General features: G+C 46.0%; 1 protein-coding gene across 1 annotated transcript in view; it reads right to left on the bottom strand.

Annotated features, from left to right (window-relative positions):
* Window positions 1-355: 355 nt before the first annotated feature.
* Window positions 356-15,492, bottom strand: part of CASR (calcium sensing receptor) — a 74,662-nt gene continuing 59,525 nt past the window's right edge. The window contains exons 5-7 of the mRNA XM_059494082.1: window positions 10,480-10,710; window positions 6,925-7,048; window positions 356-4,069 (exon numbers count right to left, since the gene is read on the bottom strand). Coding sequence (XP_059350065.1) covers window positions 2,619-4,069; window positions 6,925-7,048; window positions 10,480-10,710 — 1,806 coding nt within the window. The 3' untranslated portion in view covers window positions 356-2,618. The remainder of the gene's footprint in view (window positions 4,070-6,924; window positions 7,049-10,479; window positions 10,711-15,492) is intronic.

The following is a 15,492-nucleotide window of genomic DNA, read 5'->3' as shown; positions in this document are numbered from 1 at the left end:
CATGCCAAAAAATGACTGCAGCTCTTGGAGACTCATTGTGTGCCAGGGTATAAATTCCTTTTAAGTAAATGTAAAAAATGGAAAACACCCAAGGAATGAAAAGCACTCAAATGTCAATATCATCTGCTGTATACATAGCTAGTGAATACTGCTCTCCAGACAAGGCAGCTGATGGTGACCTTCTGTTTCTTACACTGTCTGTGTTCCTAAACAGTCTTTGGTTTGTAAATTGTGTTGTTTTCATTTCACTCATTGAACTCTTACATGTTTCAGTGCTGTCATCTTTATTTCGGAGGTTGCTGAGCTGGGTTTGCTCCGGTAGGAATGATTCACTTAGCACTAAAATCATGGCAATTGGAATTTTTTGGAACTGCAGGCCGTAACCAAAATGACTTTTTTAGGCCTCTCTGCCATCTAGTGCTCATCCTGGTTCGTGCAGTTAGACTCAGGAGCCCCTGGGGCTCAATTCCATACCCTAAACTGAGCCCACAGGCCACAGTCAGCAGCCTGGGGAAGGGACCTAGGTTTCAGAAGCAGTAAGCAGCTCTTAGCTGAGTCCAGGGGTAGAATGTGGTTTCCAAAATTTGGGCTAGAAGGATTTGTGCTTTCAAACTCAACTTTTTTTTTCTCCCTCAATCATCTAAACCAGTTTTAATCAAATATTGTCATTTGCAAGCCTTACAATTATAGTTGGGTTGGTTCTTATGTAGCGTAGTTAAAATTTGAGCCCATTCCAAGGGGGATGTAACAGATCAACAAAAGGGTTAAAACAACTTGTTTGAATGGCCTGCTTCTTGGGATTCTGGACTTCCACTTTGCTCCTGTAAGTCAAAACTCCTCTTCCTTGTCAACAAGTGGAGGTGGCAAAACAAAGTTTTTATACAGTAATGTCACCTGTAAGTTTTATTTGCCTGCCCTGGCAGAAGAACAACCAAGCAAAAACAGTAACAAGAGAATTGTGGTGTTTCCCCCAATGCATTCGAACACAGTCCTTTTGTCTCTGCTCACACTGAGCTGCAGGCCCACCTACCTTTCTAGAAGAGGTCTAGACTACCTTCATGCCTAATGAGGGAGGGCACTGACATCTTCCTGACAGATGCCTGTTCTTTCATGGGGAATCTGGGAAGAGGGAATTAAATTCTGCAATGTAGCCCTAGCCCCTCCCACCAGGCTGTCCAGGGGTGTTTTTTCTCTTATCAGACCACAACAAATCTCTCTGCTAATGACTCTTTTCAACTTTTCCAGCATGAATCCAAAAGAATGAGGCATGCCTTGAAAAACCAGAGGCACTTATGTCTGCTTTAGGAAGAGTGGGACAAGAGTAATCAAGTTCTGCTATGATCTCTGCTGACATCCTTAGTGATTTTCTTTAGGTACAGTCCACCATTCTTGTGCTAGGTGCCCTCTCTTCAAAATGGGAAATAACCTAGTAGGTGGCTTTTAGGAGCAAAACTGTATCCAGTTAATCCATTTGTCCCTATATGTGTCCCAGAACCTAGGCCTGAATGTCTTTCTCACCCAGACATCTACCAGCACGCACACTTCAGATATTCACCTGCTTGGGTGATCCTATTACCACAGCTGGGGGGTCCCCCTCCATCCCTAACTCCTCCATTTCTCCTTGTTCCATCTCATCTGCTGTGTCAGGCCCACCAGTACCGCCAGGACTGTCGCAATGCTCCGTGTAGGTGTGAGGCAGGTTAATACGGCAAAGCACAACGCTGACTATGGTGTGAAGGGTTAGCCATGTATGCCTTGTGGGATAGTACAGCAGCAACACTTGGTTAAGCATGTAACTACTAGTGACATAATCAGGGATACATCTCATTGTGCTTTTGCAGCGTTCTCTGCGAGGGATTTACAAGCTCTTCTCCCCCTCCACCAAAGCAGGCAGGCTGGAGGTAAAGCTATTCCAGCTGGAGGAAACCAGTAGGAACCTAAGTAGCTTGGTCTAGTGCAATGGAGTCTACAGAGAGTATTGTCCAGTATTTCCTGTTGGGCAGAAAGGAGAGACTGGGACATTACTAAATATAAATTAGCAGGGCGCTCTGTCACATTAAATACTTTACATGTTCACAGCCTTGGCTGTACACAGCATGCAGGATGTTGGGGGCTTTTTTATTTTCCCCATGACTGTGCTTTCCCGTGTACCTTGCTTTTGTAGAGCTGAGAGTCCTGATGCACATGGTTACAGATCACATATACTGGATAAAGAGGGAATATCATACATATTGGGAAAGAGGAATATTATACATAAATGTAAAAGCAGGGTATAGTGGAATTGCCTAGTGCCTCCCATAGTCAGCTGAGTTGCAGTCTGGCAGGAAAAGCTTACGGAGGCGAGGCAGCGTGCAGACTTCTGCTTAAGCCCCACCAGAGGCGATCTTCACTTGTCCTTCTGAGATGTCCTGGTTTCAATAAAGCAAATGCAAATTCAATCCCAGGCTCTCCAGACACAGTCCTTCCTCTGGAGGCACATGTGCTACCCTGCCGGTGCTAACGTTAAGGCGTGGTGGGGCTGTGTCACACCAGTGTGTCTTTGTTGCCTTTCCCGTTCAGAAGCAAGAGGTGAGCAAGTTCCTCTTGGGGGCTGGTGTACTTTTCGCAATCTTCTTTCGTTAGGAATGTACCGTGTTCTCTGTGACAGAGCCACCTCCAGTGCCTATAAAATTTCGGGAGTTAACCGACGGCAGGGAAGGCTCCGCCTCAGGGCTTGGTCCCTCTTCTTTGTTGTCTCCCACCACCGACTCCTGAGAGCTGGTCTCCGGGCTGGAAGCTGCCTGGAAGCTGGGCTCAGCCCCAAGGGGCTCATTGATCTGCAGGGGAAGCAGGGCCCGGTGCCGCATCAGGCTGTCGTCGCTGTTCTGGGCCTCCAGCGAGTTCCGGCGCTTGGCGTTCCTGTTGGCCATGGCGTTCTTCTGCGGCTCCTCGAAGCTCAGCGACAGCGTCACCGTTCCGCTCCCAAAGCTGACTTTCTGCTTGCACCCGCGCTGCTGCTGGCGCTGCCGCTCGGCGCAGGCCGGCAGAGGAAAAGGGTCCTCGTGGTTGCTCTTGCTGCTGATGGAGGAGGAAGGGGTGGAGCCGGTGGAGCCGCCCAGGCTGTTGGAGCGCTTGCGGGACACGTTGCTCCTTCTCAGGGTGGCCCTGGCTGCCACCTTGAAAGCGTGGGCAGCTGTGCTGCAGCGCACCTCCTCGATTGTGTTGCGGGAGGGCTTGAAGAGGATGATGTAGACTTTGTTGAAGAAGATGCAGGCCAGAAGCCCAAAGCTGGCAGCCAGTATTGCTATCACCTCCACAGCAGACACGAACTTGCCGTACGTGCTGGCATAAGCAGGGATGAAGGAGATCCACACGATGAAGAATATCAGCATGCTGAAGGTGATGAACTTGGCCTCGTTAAAATTCTCAGGCAGCTTTCGAGACTTGAAGGCGAAGAAGAAACAGATGGCTGCCAGTAGGCAGGTGTAGCCAATGAGGAAGCCGAGGGCCATCAGGGAGCCTTCGTGGCAGGTGATGAAGATGATCTCGTCCTCCAGTTCATGGTTTCGGTAACTGGATGGCGGGGCCGTGTAGAGCCAAATCACACAGATGACAATCTGCACAAACGTGCACAAGAAGACCAGGAGGAACTGAAGGTTGAGGCCCCACCACTTTCGGTGGAGACTCGTGGGGATCTTTGCCTCGAAGACAAGAAGGACACGGTTGGTTTTCACCAGGATGCAGGAGATGCAGAGGACAAAGCTGATGCCAAAAGCTGGCTGCCGCAGACGGCAAGTCCAATTCTGGGGCTCACCAATGAAGAACAATGAGCTGGAGAAGCAGCATAGCAAGGAAAAGAGGAGGAGGTAGGATAGCTCCCGGTTGGTGGCCTTGACGATGGGTGTGTTGCGAAATTTGGTGAAGACTCCCAGAACAAAAGAAGTCAGGAAAATTCCAAGCACAGCAAAGAGAGTCAGAGCAATCCCAAAGGGCTCAGTCCAGGCCAGAAACTCTATCTGCTTGGGGATGCAGGACGTGTGGTTCTCGTTGGACCAGTAATCCTCAGGGCACTTGTCACAGGCACTTGCATCTGAAAAAGAAGTGATAAGGAGAGGGAAGGTTTGTCAGAATGAGAGGCTGAAGTGTGGGATGACATATATGGCAGCTACACACCAGCCTTGATCTTAAACACACAGAGTGTTCCGCTCCTGTGAGCAGATCCCCAGAGTCATATATTGATGTCTTGGAGTTTCTTACTCTGAAACAACCAGCCTCCCAGGGGCTATATAGGAAAACACAAAGCATGCTTGGTTCTGGCTTAAAAGAAGTCCTGCCTCTGCCCTCATGTTTTTTGTAATACATTTCTTGGCAAAACTTTGCAAACTTCGACTGCTATCAGCTCTTACACAGGCTCTGGTTTTCCCTCTTCCTTGTTTCTTCACTTTTATCTTCTACGTCTGTCTGTCTTCATACCTCTCAGACTTTTATCATCATTTGAATATCCTGCCTTTTTCTATTATAGAGAAAATTAAAAACGTGCTTGCCTCCTTAAATGCTTTGAGAGCCTATTTCATATTCCATGGAGGCAAGTCTTACTGTCTAAATTGCTCTTCCCTGAGGGCAGGCAATGCCCTTGACTTGCAGCACATTCTCATTTCACGTTGGAATGCCAGGGAAAGATGTGTCTTAGTAGTATCACTCTCCCTACACCTAGCAAATGCCCCACTAATACTTGCAAAGGGAAAATTGGTGCCTCCATCTCCTTCATGAAAGTAGTTGGGCCTGCTGTGATAGCGTGGCCATGCCAATGGCTTGCATGATCAAAAAGCAAGGACCTGTTGCTTCTGCTCTTCTTCATTGACTCAAATGGGTCTTGTGCTCTAGCAGGGAGGGTCACAACTCTTTTGATGGCAGTAGAAAGGAGTGGCGAGCAGAGAGCTGGAGGTCTCAGCTTACCTCTGCTTTTGGGATCCCAGCAGGATAGCAAGGGGCTGCAGAGAGTCCACAAACTCCTTTAACAGCAATCACCCTCTGAGTTTTGCACCTGAGCACAGACACAGACTCTGACCACAGCTTCCAGAGCAGAGATTGATGCTAATGAGAAAGTCAGGAATGCCCAGCTAACGAGACCAAAATTTTCAGGCTCTCTTGTTCTTGAGGTGTGGTTGGACAGACCATCCATGACCTGATATGACACCACTTTCCTAAGGACTTTTTGCCTCACCTAAGGTGTTTATTTGAAAATCTGGCACTAGGTGCAAAAGCTCAGGCAGAAACTGTTCATCACCATGTAATTTCATTTACATCCATTCAGCTAATAATTCTTATTTTTCTTGTGCCTTTTACCTGGAAGTTCATTACAAATTACAAGCTGCAGACAAAGCAAAGTTAATTTTGTGTAGCAGGGAATCCAGTAGCCTCTGCCAGAGACAGCTATTCAGCACTGCACCCTAAAGACACGCTTTCACTGCTGTCTTGTGGTGGCTTAGAGACTGTGCTGCCTCTGAAGGGAGTCAACCAAGTCTCCCTCCTCCTGCAAGGCTGCTCATTCTTTCCTCCTCCTTTGTGTTGTTAACACTTGAGGGCATGCAGCTTCTCATTCCAGTTGGAAACTCAACCTCCCAAGAGCTTGTTTTCAGGAAGACCAAAGACCTGATCCAATTCACTCCACGGTCGCACAAGTGCCAGCACTGCTTCCAGACAAAGTGTGGGAGCAAACAGCTGGGAAGGGACAGATTGTTTCCTCTGCTAGCATCACTGTCTCAGCTGGATGGAACTGGTTGTAAAGCTGCTCTCTATGCCTATAAAACTGGCAAGCATGGGAAATAAAGACTGTTACTGTTAGCTCAAATTGCAGCAGGAAACTGTAGAGTCAGAAGACAGTCGCCACCTCAGCCCCATAAATTCCACCTCCACACCAGAGCTAGCTCCCAAAATTATGTGAAAAACACCAGAAGACCCTTATTACATATGACCAGAATTGCTTCTATTTAATCTGAAAATCCTGCTTCCAAGCATCCTGTAGTACTGTATCATCATGCTAAAAAAATATCATTCCTGTCTGATAGAACACAAATTAGACTCACCCAAAGAACACTTGTTCAGTTTTGCAAGGAGTTTACTGAATTGTTCCTCTCTTGAGAGGTCTGCAGTGTTTGCTGGGACCAGCGCACCGGAGAGGGTGTGGGGAGGTCCCAAGTACCTGACAGTGTAGATAGGACTGATATCCTGAAATCATTTACTTGCCTTCATTACCCTGGGATGCCCAAAACTGAGGGAGCATTAGTGGTGTTGGAAAATCAAAAATTTTCAACCATTTTGAAACCTGAGTTTACATTTTCTGTCTCTTTCAGAGCCTGGGTAGCTTTATCCAAGCTCCCAACGAAGCAAAAAACATGTCCATGGGAGCTCAGTAGGATCCACAGATTCTGATTTTTTGTGCTATCAGTGATCAAGAGAACCTGTAGTTGGTGAGTTCATAAAGGGAAATACTTCTCTCTGCTTGTGAAATCTGGGATGTAATGGATTTTATTTCTTTGTAAAGCATGAAATAAAACCCTGACAGTTTGAGGAAAACATGGGGGCAGACAGATAATTGCAGAATTTAGGATGGGGAATCTCTCTCCCCTCCAGGTTTTTGGAGGAAAAACTACTGCTACAGTGCAATAGAGTTTGTTTGTGGCTGCTTGAGAGGCTTTCTATATGTAAGTTGTTTTTCAAGTTCTCTGCCTTAATTTTCCTGATGCAGAGCAGAAGGCACAAGCAGGTTTAGCAGTAGACAGGACCTGAGGACCACAGGACTCAACTCCTGTAAGCTTTTCAGAAGCGCCTCAGACTTTCTGTGAAGCCTCCTGGCAAGGCAGGCAGCAGGCCAGCCCTGCAGGGAAGTGATTTCAGCACAATTTCAGGTGATGATCAGGCCCAGGGCAGCTGTGTGGGCGTTACCTGTCTCATCACTGTACTCCCCGTCGGGGCAGTCCACGCACTCGAAGCAGCAGGTGGGCTCCCCCTCAATGATGCCCTTCCTCGTGCCTGGCAGGCAGTCCCTGCTGCAGTTGGAGAAAGGCACCTGCAAGAAAAGAGCCCAAGCAGGTTAATGTTGCCAGTGCCTTACTGTGGCAAGATCTTGGCTTCCACCAAGCAAATTATTTCTTGGTTGGCATGCTGGATGAAGAGCCTCAAATGCTCACCTCTTCCGCCCACAGAACAGACACATTTTGCACAATAGTCCTTCCCCAACCCACTGCAGTGAGATTTCTCTGAAGGAACACATCAAGGGATAGTAAGGAAGATCAGCAGACCTTTGTAATCTCTACTGTGTTGTGGGCATTGCAAACTGGAATGTGACCATGATACACATACCTCAAAACAGTCATTAGATGATTAGAAGAAAAGACAATCAATCTCTACTGGCAGGAATTTGAGTCAGCCTTGGAGATTATGGCCCTGACATCTGATCCCCAATCCAATATATTGCATAATGTCTGCTAATAATTTGTGGGGATTATTTTAAAACAACTTTTCTGAAACTCACTTCTTTAAGAACACTGAACACCTAAAGATGCAAATCAGTGGCGCTTTACAGATCCAAAGGTTTCCAGACCTCTGCTGCTGTAGATGATGTCACCTGCTGGCTGTGCATTTCTGCTGTGCCTGAGCCCACCTGAGCACTGTCGTGTCCTGGCAGTAAGCGGTTGCATGGGCTCACTGCATGCCTGAAGTACACTGACACATGTACTTCAGCCTGATGAATGGAAGCCTGGGCCTTTGTCACACAGTCATGACCTGAGGTTGAGCTCACCTCTTTCCAACTAAATTAAAGAAAGGGAGTTGACAAAGAACATGACTTTCTCAGCTCAGGAGAGTTAAACCTACAATTTCCACTGCTAGCAAAGTACCATGATCCTTACATAGTCAATGGCTGTTCTGTTTGGAAGCCTCCATTCACATTTTTGGAAGTTTGGTGCTAGTTTAGCCAAGTGCTGCCAACCTGCTGATCTCCAGGAACCTCCTGCATTGATGCATTTGCACAAGGAGTCCTAGCTATGGTTTGGAACTTACCTATGTGCAGGTATCAACCTTAGCCACAGGGGAAGCAAAGCCCTCACTAATGACAACTGCTATGCAGAGATGACCGCTCTGTGGCTCTGGTGAGGGCAGTCTCTGTGTCCTATCACTGAGAAGTGCAGCTGCAGCAGAGTTTGGGAATGCTGTTCCTAAGCTGTTCATTTATGGGACAGACATATACACAGGGTAACTCCCTGCAGCTCCCAGCTTGAAGGGCTCTGCTGTTAGTGCCTACTGCTATAGACACAGTGCTCCTATTCCTTGGGACAGTCTTGGAGCAGGCAGTGCATCCATCAAGAGGACTTCATCAGTCTAGGCTGTTTTTCCCTAGGCTGCCACCAGTGATTTTGAACAGAGTTGAATCAAAGGCTGGCTGAAGTTACACGCTGCTTCCCCATTATCTACAAAGTTCATTGAGCTTCCAAGGAGAAAAATTAAATTGGTTTGGCATGATTTTATCTTGACAAATACATGTTGGCTTGTTCTTATCAGTTTATTGTCTTTTAAGGGTTTATAAACAGTTTAATTTTTTTTTATCAAGTCTTTTAGGTTACTGAAGCTCAAGTCAATGGTGTATAATTCCCTTGGTTCTCCTATAACTGCTTTAAAACCAGGTATTACGACTGCTCTCTGATCCTTTGAGACATCATGCATCCTCCACATTTCTGGAAGATGAATTGCCAGTACTTTTGTGATTGCTTTGGCTGAATTCTTAAGTATTCTGTGGGGAATTTCATCAGGTCCTGCCAAAATGAATCTATCTATCTTACCTACTCTAACTCATTCTTTTGCAAGTCTGCCCAATGCTGAAGTTCCTGAATGTTAAAATTACCCACATTCAAACTTTTGTTGGGGATGATAAGAGGCACAGTGAGTGAAGTACTGGCTACTCTTTTTGAATAGAGCCTTTTATTTGCAAGAAATTGGAAGTATATAAACTGAAAAAAAGAGGCTGCAGCAGACAAAGAGATTGCAAACCCCTTCACTGCACAAAATTTACACACCCTGGCACTACACTCCGCAACATCCTGTCACATTTTTAACAGTTTAGGACAGAGAATGAAGTTAAATATTGCACTGCAAGAGAAATTTAGACCAAGAGAACACAATCACTCAGTTTAAGTAAAAACCAATAAATCCTAACTGTTGGGAAAAGTACAAGATGCATTTGCAACAATCTGAAGGAGGGATTATAATATCAGAGTTTTCTAAGTTCCACTTGTAGCTTGTGCTTACAGACTCCAGGTGGATGTAGAAAAGCTCTGAGGTCAGTATTTCTGTGGTAGTATGCTCTGTTCAATTCATGCCTCCTTCAGAGTGCTCTGGACTTGAACCAGAAGTGTAGTTGGAGTAAAGAAAGGCTGAACTCATGCTGTAACTGTTCTGGACAAGTAGCTAAGGCAGGAGAATTACCTGATCTGCCAGCCAGTGTGAATAATCCTCTGGAAGTGAATTCCCTCTTTCATTAATCAGGTGCTGGCTTAACACATTGAAACATCCCAGCAGGGCCTGGCAGTGACATTGCTGAGCTAATACTCTACTCCCTGTGTCAATTGCCAGAGCACAAACCATGTACCCACTCAGTATTCCCTCTGGGAGTCAGAGTTTCTGCCTAGCTGGCTGCTGCCGGCTATGACAGCAGTTCATTTGGCTCTGGTGTGGAGATGTCTGCACCATGTTTCCATCATGTGAAAACAGCCTGGCTGCTAGTGACAACAATTATGCTGAAAAAATATTAAATATATGCAAGACAGTGGAGAAGGACTTACACCTGACTGAAGTCAATTGATACCTCTTGAGATCACTACTTCTGAGGCTGCAGAAGCATCCTCAAGGAAAATACAAGGAGAAAAAAACGGTAGCAGGTGCTGGCATCTTCCACTATTTGAGCACCATGTCCAAGTTAACCCAGGCAGATTGACAGGGCTTTTTCTGTTGGTTTGCAAGACAAGGGTGTAAGGAAGGCTCTGGGACTTGGTGGGTGAAGCCAGCAGAAAGAGTTGTAAATATAACTAAGAGTAAGAAGAGGCACTTCTTGATGCAGAAACAATTGGAGTGAAAGAGATGGCTCTTTTCAGCAATGAAACTAGTTCAGGAAATATTGATTTAGTCAACAACCAGACGTGGGTAATGAATTTTTCATCCCTTTGAAACACTGCTATAAAATTCTACTGTATCTGCTTGGGCCAGGAAAAAAGGATATCATTTAAAACATTAATACCCAGGGTAGGTAAACAAATATACAGAAGGAGAGGAGACATTGTGTGTTATTTCAGTGTATAAGAAGGGTAAGAAAGGCTATGGCAGAGACTGTGTATACAGTAAGGTGAATGGATCTATATCATGGAGCCATAATAGGAGGAGTGTGCAGGGCTAGTTCAAATTTCAGCTTGTGGATCTGGAAAACATTGCTGTGAGAATTTAAGCACTTACCTCCTTAGAGAATCCACCCCACAGGATCTTGTTTTCATTGATAAAAAGCCTCTCCCCTTTCTTGGCATAAACGTTGTAGTGCCCAACCTCTTCAAAGACGACTGAGCCATCCTCCGGAGAGAGATGCCAATTGATTATTGAGTAATTTCCTACCAGGTCCCCAAACTCATCAAAATCCACTTGCTCCCCCATGTTATTGGTGAAATTTAAGTGTCGCAGATGCTTGAGAACCTAGAGAGAGACAGAGAGACACTGTGAATGCCTGTGTGTTACAACCCTACCACAGCACACATCTGCCATGGGGGCAGACCTGAGAAGAATCACTTTACTACAAACCTTAATCTCTTCAAATCTTTTAATTGCAGCAGTAGGAGGTTTTCTATCCCATGAACACGAAGAGCCTGTACAAACCTTGTAGACAACACAAGGTATCGTGGCCCTCTGGGTGGTTGGCCACCCATCTGTAACACTTACTGATGCTCCTCCATCCTCCATTTAGCATTCCTCTTTGCTCCTCTGGGTCACCTCTGCAAGCCCAGAGCTCTTTGTTAGGGCCAGGGAAGTGGCAGCAGCCTCTCGTGTTTCAGTCACCCATACATTGCTCTCACCCTGCTCTTGCAACCACTGCATGAATGCTCTCAGTTGGTATCTCTAGTCTCTGAATGATTGATCACTCAGAAACAGGAGTTCTTGAGAAACAACTCGGACTTGACTCTGGATTGAAAAACTCAAGCCCAATGCACTTCAGTAAGAAAACACCAACAAATCAAGCTCATTTACCATATGACAGACCTGGACAATTCCTACCACTTTTTTTGGCTGGCTTCTGTCTCATAGTCACATAATTGAAAGTAATCACATTCTGCCTGTTCCCAGGAGTTCTTCACTGTAATTTTCACCTCATGCCTTTAAGTGTTATATAGAATCATAAAATCATTAAGGCTGAAAATACCTCTAAGATCATCAAGTCCAGCTATTAATCCAGCACTGCTCAATTCCCCACCAAACCATGTCCCCAAGTACCATCTCCACACATTTTTTGAACCTTTCCAGGAATGGTGATTTCCCCACTTGCCTTGACAGCCTATTCCAGTGCCTGACCACCCTTTCAGTGAAGAAATTTTTCTTAATATTCAATCTAAGCCTTCACAGGCACAACTTAAGGCCATTTCCTCTCATCACGTCACTTGTTAGTTTTTGAGACAAAAGGTACCAAGTTCCTCCTTGCCACAACCAACTTTTAGGGAGTTCTGAAGAGTCCTAAGGTTCCCCTAAGCTTCCTTTTCTCCAGCTAAACAGGCCCTTCCTTCCCTCAGCTGTTCCTCATCAGATTTGTTTTCCAGACCCTTCACCTGCTCTGTTGCCCTTCTCTGGATGTGCTCCAGCACCTCAGTGTCTGTCTTGTAGAGCAGGGCCCAAAACTGGACACAACACTGGAGGTGTGGCCTCAGCTGTGCTGTATATGGGGGACAATCCCTGCCCTGCTCCAGCTGGCCACACCATTGCTGATAGTGCCAGGTGCCATGTGCCTTCTTGAACACCTGGGCACAGCTGGCTCATGTGCAGCTGGCTCTCAACCAGTGTGCTGCATGTCCCTAATCCCAGGGACAACTGTAGTTGTAAAATTCATGATCTAGATAGCCTGACAAGTAGACCTAAGAAACTGCAGCATGAAAGAAAGTCTGTTCTGGCAACTGATACAATTCAGCCATATTGTATTTCTGTTCAAAAAATAATTGCTGGTTGAGGCACTGCTCAGATTTCTCCCCAAGCTCATCTATGGAAAGATAAGGTGACTCAGAGGGTTCCTGGCTGTCAACTGCCCCTAGACCCCAGCAGCATAGTTGCTGCTGTGCTTCTATTGCCTGTGACAGCTTGTAAGCCCAGTCTCTCTCCCTCTCTCTCCCTCTCCCCCTCTCTGTCCCCCACCTGTGAGTGCCCAAACATACAACTCTGGATGGCAAAATGTAAGAGAAGCCAAAACTAAATCAATTTGTCTGGGCAGGCAGAGTCCTCTTCACCCCCTAGACAGAACAGACAATATTGTTTTGATGAATCCTTCTCACCTGGAAACACAGGGACAGGGGAACAGAATCACTTCATTAATTCCTGTCAGTTGTGCTAAATTGTCTCATTTTTCGCTGTTTCCTTTTAGGATCCTCCTAGCTCAAGCTAACATCTCCAGAGCCACAGATACCCTCCTCCCACTGCCTGTTTCAATGCCAGCCTGAGAGACTTTGGAAAAAATCATTGTAGTACTACAAAGGATGTGGCTAACAATACCTTTTCGGCTTGTACGATGTTGATGGAAGGATATCAAAATATTGCCACAGTACTCAGTCTTTGAGAAATGGGTGAGACACAGCAGGCAGGATTTTCTTCTGTCTTTCTCATCCCTGTTGCCCCTCCTCTGGAGACCAGCTCACCCATAAGGTGTGCAGCTAGAATGATCTCACCAAAAAACCAGGACCTGTCCCTGGAAGATCTCACCCTCTGATGGACACAGCAAAAGAAGGTGCTCAGTGCTGGCACTGCTGTGGGCATTGCCTGCGGGGTAAGGAAATAGGAGCCTGCTCCCCTCTCATTCCCCTCATTCCTGAGGGGTACCCAGGAGGGTGCTACTTGCCCAGCTCCACTGGGGGACAGTGAGAATGGAGCAGAAACAGCTTGAGGTCAGACAGGGTCTGCAGATCCCCAGTGATCTGTTGTACTGCCTCACCTCACTCTGGCCTCATCTGCACAGGGGCTTCAATCTTGGTCTGGTTGGTACCAGAAACTGTGTCTGTCAGCAATGCAGGTTCTCAGCAGGCAGCTCACATTCCTCTGCAGGCTCTGGCACCTACCACAAAGCTGCAGCTTTGATGTCCAGATCAGGTTTTCCTTTATGCTGAGCCTAATGCCATGTTTCTCCTCACTCCAACCCAGTATGACACTCATGCAGCACTACTGCATCCTTCTGAAGGACACCAGGATATCTTGAGTATCACTGCTGGCTTGGTTTACTGTTACCTGCACAGACAGGAGACCTTGCCCTTGCTTTGACTGCAGTTGCTACACACACTAGGAGACAATCTTGCAAGAGCCATATCGAGGATTCTTCGGTTCAAGTCCTGCCTCTCCTGGTCAGTGGCAGCAGCAGGAGGCTCACTGGCCTTAGGGTCAGCAAGATGAATGGTGGAGAAACTTCTGGATTCCCTGAATGCAATTTTTTGTGTGTTTAATTTCATAACATTCATATAAATTAGTCTGCTCCTTGGCCTTCCCTCCTGTCATTAGCTTTCTTAAAAATAATACATGCCCCTGGCTTTTAGTGGGGTTTTGTAGGATTAGTTTGATAGGACCTTTCCCTTGGTCACACACACTACATCTGAGGATTAAGGTTATAAATGAGTTCATGTATGACTTGATATGCCTGTCTGACTGTTGATTCATATAGAAGTGCTGATCTGCAAATTATGTTGTCTTTCCCCAGGCAGATTGTACCAGCTTCAGCTCTGTAACTGTAGCTAGTGGGTACAAAATGTGTAGTAGTTCCTGCACAAAAGGCACATGACCTGATTAAAATTCCAAATGGAAAGGCAACAGGAACAACAGAAATAACAAAGCCTGGGGTTTTTTCTTTTCAGAAAACAAAAGCTTTTCTTCAAATCTAAATTTCTGAGAGGCATCTTGTAAAATGAACCAGCAGAACATGTTCCTTTTTTAGAGGGCAAGAAAGTCCCAGGATCCTATCTCTGTATCTCACAAGTTCAACTCTTCACAGGGTGAAAATACAGTTTAAACAGACAAGGAATATATAAACACTAACCTTTCAAAGAGGAAGTTGTAGACTCTGAATAACCCCAGAACTATTATATATTCACCGGTCTATCAAAGATTAGCTAAAGGCTTACAGTTAAAAATGTGTCACTGTGTTTTGTAACTAAAGATAGAAACACACATAACCAGGACTAAATACCTGTATTTAATACTAAATACAAAGACCTAGAAGACCGTGCTTCAGCCAGGCCAACAGCATGTGTCAGGGGTAGGTGTATCATATCCTGGAACCAAGAGTTTATGAGAGAAGTGTTGACCTTGTGGCTGGGATACACTGTCAGCAGCTGGTGGAAGCCTGTGGGGAGAGCATTGTGCAAACTGCTGTCTTCAGATATTTCTTTCTGTAATTTTCCCTTCTTTTCTTTTTTCTCTGTCACAGACTTCATGCTGAATTGCAGTGCCTTTTAATTAAAACACCTATTATTGGAAAGGACTTGCAAGCTACCCTCTAGTTCACCCTCCTATTATTCATGGTAAGGTCATTCCCAGCCATGCAGCATCCTATACTTTATCCAAGCTAAATATTCTGGGTCATGTGGTTTCCACCTTAATGGGAGGGTCATAGAGCTGTAACATAAACACAGTTGTCATTAGACCAGGCTGGCAGCTCACCTGCCCAGGACCTGCTTCAGACTGTGGCCAGGAGCAAATACCCACAACAGGAGCACAGGGGCTGTGGCACTCCCCCTGAACACTCTCACCCATTTTGCAGCTCAGTGACTTCCCAGGCCAGAGCTTTTGTACCTGATAACCTCTGGGTGGATTTTTCTTCCATGATGTTGCACATTTGTGTTTTGCACCTGTGTGAACTTTTCACATCCACAGCCTCCTACAGCACAGAGACCTAGATTTTGTGAGACAAGCACTTCTTCATCCCTTTTGGAAGAGCAGCTACAAAACTCTTTTGATTTTTATGCTTAAATTGGTAAAGAACTGTCATTGCCTGCTCATCTTTTCCATGCCTCTCAGGACTTTACAATCTTCAGACACCTCTTTCTCAGGCTGCTGAGCCCTATCTGGTGTTGCTACAGCTTGTACAGCAGCTGTTTCACTGACCCTTCTCCAAGCATTCCCAGTCTTCTTCATCAGATCTGAGTCCTGCACATGATACTGAAGAGAGATGCACCAAAGGGTTGAGAAAGTGGCCCCAGGGCACCCTGTTTACCTCTGTGTCCCTTTTCCAGGGTGACTTCC

The sequence above is a fragment of the Ammospiza nelsoni genome, chromosome 2, assembly GCF_027579445.1.
Source record: "Ammospiza nelsoni isolate bAmmNel1 chromosome 2, bAmmNel1.pri, whole genome shotgun sequence".
Taxonomy (NCBI): domain Eukaryota; kingdom Metazoa; phylum Chordata; class Aves; order Passeriformes; family Passerellidae; genus Ammospiza; species Ammospiza nelsoni.
This window is presented reverse-complemented; position numbering and strand designations above follow the sequence as displayed.